At 34.6% G+C, this 11,674-nt stretch overlaps 1 protein-coding gene across 2 annotated transcripts; it reads right to left on the minus strand.

Annotated features, from left to right (window-relative positions):
- Positions 1-6,745: 6,745 nt before the first annotated feature.
- Positions 6,746-9,409, minus strand: LOC106335254 (protein IQ-DOMAIN 1-like). 2 transcript variants are annotated; one of them, XM_013773727.1, is made up of 7 exons: positions 9,146-9,409; positions 8,760-8,865; positions 8,443-8,661; positions 8,120-8,347; positions 7,920-8,033; positions 7,395-7,848; positions 6,746-7,099 (listed from the first exon to the last, which is right to left on the minus strand). In XM_013773727.1, the coding sequence occupies exons 2-7, from the start codon at positions 8,841-8,843 to the stop codon at positions 6,984-6,986; spliced, it is 1,215 nt and encodes a 404-aa protein (XP_013629181.1). In that variant the 5' UTR covers positions 8,844-8,865; positions 9,146-9,409; the 3' UTR covers positions 6,746-6,983. The 2 variants fall into 2 exon arrangements, with proteins under 2 accessions (XP_013629181.1, XP_013629182.1); XM_013773728.1 differs by having other exon boundaries at positions 8,760-8,873.
- Between the last annotated feature and the right edge of the window lie 2,265 nt (positions 9,410-11,674).

Genomic DNA, 11,674 nt, shown 5'->3' on the forward strand with positions numbered 1-11,674 from the left:
AACAGTCAAATATGTAATTTTAAAAAATTCTCATCATTTTCCAATGACAATGTGATATCATAAATAAGTTATGATTTTTAGAAATGATTAAAATATTTTTATATTTTAAAGCATCCCCCTAACTATTAATTGAAAAGTCACTTAAGTGATGTATGATGACGTGTCGCTTATAAGAGAACTCTCCAATTAAATGTTATAATTTGATTGGTTGATGGTTTTTTATTTAATTAAAGTTTTTAAAAGGAAACTAACCCTAGAATTATCTAATCTAATATATCTTTCCAAATATACAATTAAAAATCTTAAATATAGATGAATTAATATAATTTATTTATAGAAAAAATTAAATATCATAGATTATAATATATAAATTGATGATGTACATTTAAATACATATGATATTACCGAAACAATTATAAAAACAGGTTTTAATATATTTATATTAGTAGTGAATACAATAAATCATAGATTCAAAAAACTAATTAATGTAAACTTAATAATATTAATTAAACTCACTCATTCACCCTATATATATATATATATATATATATATATATATATATTCTAAAATGTTTCAAATGAACGCAAAACAATCAAATATATAATTTAAAAAAATTCTCATCATTTTCCATTGACAATGTGATATCATAGATAAGTTATGACTTTTAGAAATGATTAAAATATTTTTATATTTTAAAACATAAAAATTATATGGTAAGTCATTTAAAATTATATTAATCAAAGTATTTTTTTTACATGCTTTTCCTTAGAGTAAATACACTATTAATATAATTCATATAGCTTTGATTATAATAAAATTAGCATGCTTGTTTTGAAGAGTACAAAAATAAAGGAGACATAACTAAATAACATGAGGGAAGAATAATAAAATATATTTGTTGTGTTTCTTGGTTCTTTATATTTTTATGTATTTAATTTTATTTATTTGTCGAGATGCATGTATTTTTTGTGTTACTATAAATGAGAACTAATTAGTTTTATGTGTTTTCAAAACATTGTGATAAATTGAGTTAGAAATATCAATAAAAATGACTTGTTTTCAATTGTTAAAGTCAAAGATATAAAATATAATGTAAATTGCAAGTAGGATAATTTTTTTTTAAAATACGATATGTATATTTTGCGGTATAATAAACTTTTAAAACGTACAATAATAAAATTTAATCAAATTTTATACAAATAAAAATATTTTATTTTGATATAATATTTGATCTCACATTAATATTAAGTATATATGCCTAAAATGACAACATTTCGTTATTTAAAGATTTAAAATTTATCTTTTATTATTAATTAATTAGATTAAATTAAAATAGGTATGTTTTAAAGGAATAAATGGTTTGATTAACCCATTTAATTTTTATGTTAATCACTAAATAAAAAATGAGTGATAAAGTGTGAATTGTGATTTGACAAAATATTTTATTTTGATATAATATTTGATCTCACATTAATATTAAGTATATATGCCTAAAATGACAACATTTCGCTATTTAAAAATTAAAAAATTATGTTTTCTTTTTAATTAACTAGATTAAATTAAAATAGGTATGTTTTAAAGGAAGAAATAGTTTGATTAACTCATTTAAGTTTTATGTTAAACACTAAATAAAAAAATGAGTGAGAAAGTGTGAATTGTGATTTGACAAAATTATAAGAGAAATTACTTAGACTGTTGTTTTCCTAATACATGTTTTCATGTTTATATTAACCAAATTTATCCTAGGTTTTAAAGAGATAAATCATACTATATATTAATTAAGAAGTCACTTAAGTAATTTTTTTCTTATGTATTGTTAATAGATTAAGTTTTAAAAAATAGTTATAATTTGATTGGTTGTTGACGTTTATTAGTTATTTATTTTAATTAGATCTAAAAATAAGAGGTAACTATAAAACTAATTAATATAAATTACCAAATAACACAAGTAAGATTATAAATAATGATTGTAGAATTGGAGAAATAATATATATGTTTTATCAATTTCTTTTTTCTTTATCAATTATTTATATATAATTAAATAAAATACTTTAACCTTTTTATTGAAAGAAATTTATTGGTTATATATTCTTATATAAAAAATAGATTTGTAGGTAAAGAATTGCTAGAAATTTTTATGTTTTCTAAAGTCTACACAAAAACGTTTACAAAACATTTTCATGATAAAAACATCCGATCATTTTATTGGTCCTGCACACAAAAAACTCTCTTTTTATTTCTTGAAAACTAGAGTATCCTTGTTTTTTTCACGTGTTAAAATAAAATATAAAATAATTCAACAACCAATTATCTGAATTAATTATAATATTGTTTTTCTGTAAGAGAAATATTTGTAATGACTAAGGTTAACGTTGTTGAACTATTTTAAATCTCACAGATCTTCTAATAATATATACTGAAATGTTTGATTATTCGACTATTTGAAATTAAAAATTAAAATTTTAAAAGTTTAATTATTATTTAAAAATTATAACAATGTAAATATAATATTTATTTATTCGGGTAAACACCTAGTTCTTTTGTATTTGTACTTTGGTTTGATCGATCAAAAGATCCAGTTTGGTTCGGATAGTAAGATGCTCTGGGTGTTTGGTTTAGAATTGTTCTCATCGAAATAGACTTAACTTCAAATTTGACTTGGTTCGGCTCAATAATATTCAATCTGGGTTGGTTTCGTTTAAAATACTTAATGAAATAGTTTTTTTTTAATACCAGGTTTTGGGTCAAAATCTATAATCCTTTTAGATTCAAAATTACGGCATACTCCCTCTGTTTTTCAAAAAGTGTCATTTTAACTTTTTTTCTTGTTACATAAAAAATGTCGATTTAGATTTCCAATACAGTTTTTACGTACTTTCAACTGAATATTAATTGTAAAATAAATTGATATAATAAATAAATTTATTTATCTCAAATATCATTGGTCAATTAGATGTAATTAATGAAAACATAAATACATTTCAATTATTTTTTTAATATGTGAAAAAAAATTTAAGTGACATTTATGATGAAACGGAAAGAGTATAATAGTAGTTTCGTTTCAAACGTTGCTATTGAATGGTCTTTTGATTTTTTTTTATCAACTTGCTATTGAATGACCTCTAAGCTTTGTTTATGGTGTTTTTCCAGCTGAATCAACGACACTTGTGTAGGATATTATTTATTTCTAGAAATTTTTGAATGTCTGATAAAGATATTTTCAAAATAATAAAATTTCCATATATTTCATATAATATCATAGATAACAGTATTATATCATTAAATTTGTATGACAATCTCGAAGAACTTTCAACTCGACAACTAGTCCACCACCTAAATAACACATTAACACTCATAAGAGATATATTTATATATATACAGTTTAAATCATGTTTCAGACATTAGTGCAAAACTGTTAGGTGAAAGAATATCAGAAAGTTTGTTCCAATTCAATCCTTTCATGTGTTTCAAATCACCTTTTAGACTAGTTGCTTGAAAGACTATGACCTAATATATTTATTTATTTATTTTATTTTTTTGACATCAAACTACGGATTCATATTGACTCTGTGAACCACTCCGGAAGATCTTGATTCATGTGAACGACAAACTACGGTTGCTTCCTGACACTGCGTGCTAGGCTATCAGCTCATGAATTTGTGTCATTGGTACATAGATAATCTCTGATCGTGTGAAACTTTCTTTCAGAGTCTTAATATCTTCCAAATAATTTGCAAATGCTGGTAATTCTTCTGGTTCCGAAACCATCTTCACCAACTGAGAACATTCCGTAGCAAACGTAACCTGAAATTGGCGTAAGTTTTTCATGCATTCCATTGCCCAGAGTAGTGCTTCTATCTCCGCATGTAGAGGAGATAGACAAGCCCGGACATTTCTTGCTCCCAACAGCCCATCAAAACCTTCTAAAGTGCTCAGCCAACCTTGCCCGGAGAAAATCTCATTCTCCCTCAATCTCATTCTCCCTCTAGGAACCATCTGTAAAGCACCATTTCCCCGAAATTGATGGGAGAGTCATAACCTCGACTTGGGATACTATCCTATTTCCGGTTAATACCTGTGCGTCAGCCCAAAGTATTGATTCTGTTTCTGCCAATTTGAGCGTTTCCCTTGGGTCCATGTCCAGATTACTAAAAACTTTATTGTTCCTTCATTTGCAAATATACCAAAGTATCCACGCAAATTGATGATCCTCCATCGGTGGAGAGACTCTCCAAAAGAGATGATCCACGTTTGTAAAAAGGGAGCTCGTTGGGAAAATAGTTGGGTTTGATGGTATCTTGGAGAAAGACCAAACCTGAAGTGCTGGAGGACATTCAAAAACACATGGTTGATCGATTCCTCATCCGCTCCACAACGTGCACAACATATGTCTCCTTGTATTCCTCGCGCTTTCAGATTCTTCTTGACTGCTATACAACCTGTAACCAATTGCCATAAAAAAATGTTTTAACTTTGGGGGGCACCGTATTTTCCAGCAGAATGCCTTCAAAGCATCAACTGATGGTCCAAACATTAAAGGTGGTTTTTCCTTGTCTGGATAAACTCGTTCTATCTGATAACCTGATTTAACCGTATACTTTCCATTGTTTGTGAAATGCCATTCATCCCTGTCCACCATCTGTGTTTTACTCAGTGGTATACTTTCTATAATTTTCACATCCTGGAGATCCATCAAAGCCCTGAGTGCTTGTGAATTCCATGTTCGCGAAGTAGAATCAATAAGAGAATCCACTGTTAGTTCTGGGTCAAAATTGTGTTGATTTTTATTTGCTGGTCTCGGGCGAGTGGTTGGGAGCCATGGATCGTTCCATACAGATTAGATGATCCTGATCCCACCCTTTTGATTAGTCTTTTTCTTACCAGAGATCTAGCAGAAACGATACTCCGCCAGCCATATGACGGAGAATAAGAGCGAATCGGTTCCAGGGGTGATGTATTCCTGTAATACCGTCCCTTGAACACTCGGAAAAATAAAGTATTTGGCTTCTCAATCAGGCGCCACAACTGTTTACCAAACATTGCTGTGTTGAAATCCGTAATATCCTTAAAACCTAGTCCTCCATCCTCCTTATCAAGACATACTTTATCCCATGATTTCCAGTGCATGCCTCTTGTCCTTCCCCCTGGACTCCACCAGAATTGTGTGACCGCGGTCGTCAGTTTTTTGGCGGTTGCCTTAGGCAGACGATAGCAAGACATCACATGGTTTGGTAATGTTGTAACCACGGATTTAATAATCACTTCCTTTCCTCCCTTTGTGAAAAACTTGAAGGTCCAACCATTAACTCTATTATTTAGTCGGTCCTGCACAAAGCTAAAAACTTGTATATTGGATCCCCCCAGATTTTCTGGAAGACCTAGATAGGATCTCATGCCTCCAAGGTTCTGGATTCCCAATATATCTCTTAACTCCTGTCTAGCTGATTCCTCAATTTTGTGCCCAAATTGAATCGAGCACTTATCGAAGTTTATAAGCTGACCTGATACAACCTCATATTCCTTTAAGATCCTAAGGATGGTTTGACATTCTTCTTTTTGAGCTTTACAGAAGAAAAGACTATCATCCGCAAAAAGCAAATGAGATATCGATGGACATGCTCTAGCTACCTTCATTCCCAATAAGTGTTTCCCTCTTTCCGCCTTTTTAATATTTTCAATTAAGGCCTCAATACACAGAATAAATAAATAAGGTAATAAAAGATCCCCTTGTCGTAAGCCCCTGTGTGGGACGATAAGACCCCGTTGTTGACCATTTAGTAGGACCTGATATTGAACCGATGATATACACTCCATCATTAATGTAATCCAATGAAGATCAAAACCCATCTTCTGTAATAGAACCTTGATAAAATCTCATTCCACTCTATCATACGCTTTACTCATATCCGTTTTAATTGCCATATATTTTCCTTGGCATGCCTTATTAGTCCTTAATCCATGAAACATTTCTTAAGCTATAAGAATATTATCAGAAATCAAAATTCCTGGCACAAATGCCGACTGGGTTTCTGATATGAGGGAAGGTAAGCATATCTTCAACCGCTGACACAAAACCTTCGAGATAATTTTATACCCAACATTACACAGGCTAATTGGCCTCAGTTCTGTCATCCTTGTAGGCCTCTCCGTCTTGGGATCATACAAATATTAGTAATATTTAACCTCGGATCCAGTATTCCAGTAACCAAAAAATTATTCACCATGTCCACTAAATCCTTCTTAATAATATGCCAGGAGCGTTGAAAGAAAAAAGCTGTCATGCCGTCCGGTCCTGATGCCTTCTCTGGGTGCATCATAAACAAGGCTTCTCTAACCTCGTTCTCCGTCGCTACTCTCAACAGTCGTTGATTCATCTGAGGAGTGATACCCGGTGTTACTTCTGTGAGGAAGTCATCAAACTCCGTTGGAGAAGTGGTAGTAAAAAACTCTTCGAAATAGTCTACTGCCACTTTTTCCACACTTGTATCCTCCGTAATCCAATTCTCCATGAAACCATTAATAATGTGAAGAAGCATAGTTTAATCAAAAGTAGAATCTATAAAAAAAAAATTATTTGAGTCTTTTGCTGTTTTGTAAATTGTAATTGGTGAGTGAACTCAAAATGCATATAGAGTTGAGAAAAAACGACTGCAATTTCACTTGAGGTTAATGGCACCCACAATGTGTTTTGATTCAATCCCCTCTTTTTTTTTGTAAGCTAAATTTTGATTACCAATCAAAAGATACAAAGTTAATACAAACTGACAAAAACAAATTATTACATAAGTATGTATATACGTCATATAAGGAATCCACAGAGATTCATGGACAAAAAGGATGGCTAACCATAAATCACAGACAACAATGAAGACAGAAAGAAAGACAACATAAGTTCTCCCATGATTGTGTCTCAGAAGCTGTGTATGTACATGAACGATGGGAGAGGGATTTGGACTGATGATTCTCAGAGACTCTAGCAGGGCTATGCAAGCCTTTGCCTTATTGGGTTCGAGTTGCGTCTTCTCTGATTTTGCGCAGATGTTTGCGTGAGTTTTCCTGCTCTGATGGCTTTAGCTGACTGTGATCCTAATGATTTTCCTGCTCAAGAGAATATTCACAGTTTGGACTTAAAAAGACAATGGATCAAAAGACAAATCGAAATCTTTCAAAGGACAAATGTGTTGCGTCTTAGTTGACTGTAACTTGTTCCATATCTAATAGCTGAGGTATTTGATTTGAGGTTTGGACAAACTCTCCAATAAAACTTAGCTATCCTAACATCTAAATTGTGGTCTGGTACCTTTATGACCAATGCAAAACTGATTCTATTATCACTATCACAATGTTGATAAGACTATTCTCTTAATGTTAAGCGTAGAGAAAGAGATCTGACCACTGTTTGGTAGAGATAACCGTTCCTTTGAAGATCTTTCTTTTGGATTGCTGTGAGATCTTGAAACAGCACCAGGTCTACTTGAGTTAACTTCAACAGCAAGATCGTCTTTAGCAAGCTTTGACCTTGCTTTGGATACCACTGGAATGCTTCCAGGTGAAGAAGAATCATTATCAGACAGAGATGGCCCTGTTGCCTTCCCACTCGAAACACCACCGGATACAAGACTTGAAGTGTTTGGCATCCTGCTTGCACTTTTCATCTGTGTTCTATGCACATTCTCACACTGCTCCATATTGTTTAAGTTTGCATCCTCTCTGGGGTTACTACTGTCAAGAAACCGATTCTCCCATGGACGAACAGCCATCCATCTCTCCAGCCAGTTCCATCCCCAGCTGTTTTTGTCAGGTTGAAATCCACTGTGCGCAGACAGCTGCCTAGTTCCTGCTTGCCACTACAGAACAGCAATTTAAACGGAAGAAAAAGAATGATTTCTTAACTAGCATAGAGGTTGTTGTGAGTAACCTGGTGAGTCAAAGCATAAGCCATAGCCCTCTCACGCTTAGCTGCAGCTTCCTGCCTCTTTACCAGCTTTGCTTGGATTTGTTCAACAGATCCAATGCTATCGCACCAGCCTTCCTGATAAGACAATGTCAACACAACAAGAACTCTCTCAACAAAAAAAAAAATTAAAAGTATTTAGACAAGTGATCATCAGTCATCACCTCTATTTCTCGAACCCGGGCTTCATCTGTTACTTGCTGTTGTAGCGTCTGCTGACCCGTTTCACATTCCAAGGAGAGACGAACACGTCTTGCACGTACACGAGCCTGGACTCTTACTAACGCTTGCATGCACCGAAGGGTTACAGCTGCTTGTTTTCTCACAACGTGTCCTCTAACAAGGGCTTGTAGTCTAACCAAACCCTTCAACGCTCGTAAAGCCCTTGTAGCCTAAGAAATGCATCGTCCAGTCCAGTCAAAGGCCATAAAGAATAGAAAATCACAACACAACAGATTATAGGACTTAACAAGGCTAAAATTGATACCAGAAAGGCTCGAAAAGCTGATTGGATGCGCGTTGCAGCCATGTGTTCCTTCCTTTGTTCTTCACAAGGTGCGGCGTATGATTGTAATGAAGTTGAAGTAGAGACTCCAGCATCTATCACACTATGGACAATTAAATCTTCAAGTCCATCTTGGAACTTCTCAGCATTAAAATCAACTGAATGCTTCCTCCCAAACCGGCTCTTGGTAGCAATCTTCACCTTCATCAGTTGAACAAACATATAATGAAAACATACAAAAAAAAAAAAAAATGAAAGCTGTAACCAACATTTGATAAAGAGATTCTCTAGTCATTTACATTATCATCCTTCTTTGAAGACTTTGACTTATCAGACTTGGTGAAACCAACCAATGCTTTAATCCATCTCCCTGAAGCACCCATTGCATCAATGAGAACACCAAACCTGCAAAACTGCAGCTGAATTATACAAAAAAGAAACAACCTTCCTATTTTGGGTCAAAGCAAAAAAAACAAGGAAACTCAATTGGGTCGCTAAATGCTTCAGACAATGTTTTTTGTTTGACCAAAACTCTTCAGACAATTTTTGGATCCCAGAGGAACACTAAATCAAACAGCTGTCTAAAGCAAAAGAATAAGCAAAATTTGCAATAAAATTTTCAAGTTGAGAAACAGAGAGAGAGAGAGAGAGAGAGAGAGAGGGTAAGCAAAGTTAGAAACTTTACCGGCGGGGAAGGAAAGATCAGCAGCCGATGAGATCTCCGAGGAGGGTGTGAAAGTGAGTGATCTTCAGTCTCACTGACCGTCTTTCTTGCCTACTTTCTCTGTCTCTCTCGAAACAGTCTCATGGATTATTACAGATAGGAATTGACTAGCTGAAATTTGATTTTTTTTTTTTTTATCGTTTCGTTTCCCTCTCCATAGATACGAATGAGTGAATGATTGGATAGATTGCACGCCGTCAGGGTGCTAAATTTGCGCCGTGTGACCTGAACATGCTGAACTTAAAATGATATATATCATTGACCCAAAAACCCCAAACATTCATTATGATAAACCATTTTCTTAGTTAAAAATTTTTGTTAACACAAGAAATAGAAGAAAACAAAACTCAACAGAAGAAAGAAGGATGCATAACCTCAAACAAAAGATACAAAAACTAGATCGAACCTTAGCTACTTTATTTAATGTTTTCCAGTGAACAAACATAGTATTTATTTTCGGAGAGGTTGTACGTTTTAGGTTTCATCGCTGACATCTCTCATTGTTGGGCTCACTAGAATTCCATTTAGTTATCCTCCTTCGTCTTCCCTCGAACGTCCCGAATTTTCTGAATCAAAAATTTAAGAAGGATGAGAAAAAAATTCATGGAAAGTACCTAGGAGACGTTGTTGAGTGTTCTGCGTCTATGATCGTTGATGCCGAACACCTTGAAAAACAAATGCGATTGGCAGCTGCAATCCAGTTCAAGACTTCTTCTTCTTCTTCGTCCTCAAGCGGCGGCGGGTCATCATGGCCAACTACTCCTCCACACTCGACGTCGAGAGGAGCACCACAGAGTCGGGTATTATCTTCAAAACCAGAAACTTTCTGCGTTTTAAACAGTGTGCTCTGCGGAATCATGCTTGTTGTATGCAACTCTTACGGTGGATAGGCTTGTGAGGCGGATGAGGAATTTGGCCTGAGAGCTTGTTATGCGATAAGTCTAGCGACTCGAGGTGAGTCAGATTCCCCAGAGATGAAGGGATGTTGCCTGTGAATCCGTTGCTTGATAAGGTACATGAAGAAATCTGTCGGTAAGGTTCCCGTGAAGGCATTATTCGTTACAACTCATTGGAGTGGAGGAAGACTACTTTTAGCTTTGGCAATGCCTTTAACCCAGAAGGGAAAAGTATCGTTGATTCTGTTGTACTCGATCCAGGTTTACAACTTCTAAACAAGAGCAATCAGAGAGAGATCTTGGAAGCTGCCGTTGAGAAATATGTCTGCTAGTTTTCCACCGAGGTGATTACCACCAAGGTTTAAAGCTGAAAGAGACCTCTTGATGAGAGCATTGAGGCAATGTGGAACAGACAAGTTGTTGTTTGATAGATCTACAGCTTCTAGAGAAGTCATATCACATATTGATAAAAGTTATTTTTATCCAGAGCTATCACTTGCATCTGCCTTTTTGAGAGTTCTTTTGGGAATTGTATGAAACCGCTCAACATGTTGTTGTTGATAGCAACCAACGTCAGTTTTGGCATTTTCCATAACCAGCTGGGCACGACACCTTTGGGATTATTGGCCAGCTTGATAGCACTTTGATTATCTCCATAGATGGTAGTCGATTTATTGATTGGCTCAAACAAGTCTTCAAAGAGTCTTCGAAGCCATGCACTAGCCCAAGACCGTAATATCCGAGAACCCGAAAGAACCAAAAGAATTTCTAAGTATGAAGAATAATATGGAAGAACACTCAAAAGATTTAGAGAACTTTGAGTATAACACTCTTTCTTTAAGAAAAACTGATTTTCGATCATCTAAATCTCCACCAAAGTCAGCATCTGTGAAACCATGAAGAGAAACCTTGGCATTATACCTGTACATCAGTCCCAAGCCAAGTGTTGTCTTCACATACTTCAATATCTTCTTTGCTGCTTCTAGATGTGGATTCCTTGGTTCCTGCATAAACCGGCTTACAAGACCAACCAAGACCAACCGCAAAGACAATATCTGGTCTTGTAATTGTTAAGTATAAAAGACTTCCAACAAGAGAGCGATAAGGTCGAGGATTGGCTAACAAGGATCCTTCATCGCATTTGAGCCTTATGTTAGTATCCAGTGGAGTAGAACGTACCTTTCCTTGGTGTACTCCAAACCTGTAAACAATAATTTTTGCATAACCTTGTTGACCGATGAATATTCCATCCTTTACCCTCTCGACCTCTAGACCAAGAAAGTGATTCAGCTCGCCTAACTTCTTCATTTCAAACCTCACCGACATATCTTCTTGTAGACGAGCAATTTCAGCATCGTCATTTCCAGTAATGATCATATCATCCACGTTGAGGAGAACTACTACATGAACTCTTCCACTTCTCTTGAAGAATAGGCTTGGATCAGCACTTGATGCCATATACCCGCAAAACTGAAGAAATTGAGCAAGCTTTCCATACCAAGCTCGTGGAGCTTGTTTTAACCCGTACAAGGCCTTCTTTAGCTTGCACACATGGTTAGGATACTCTTGTGATTCAAAACCAGGTGGTTGCTCC

Source organism: Brassica oleracea, chromosome C3 (genome assembly GCF_000695525.1).
Source record: "Brassica oleracea var. oleracea cultivar TO1000 chromosome C3, BOL, whole genome shotgun sequence".
Taxonomy (NCBI): domain Eukaryota; kingdom Viridiplantae; phylum Streptophyta; class Magnoliopsida; order Brassicales; family Brassicaceae; genus Brassica; species Brassica oleracea.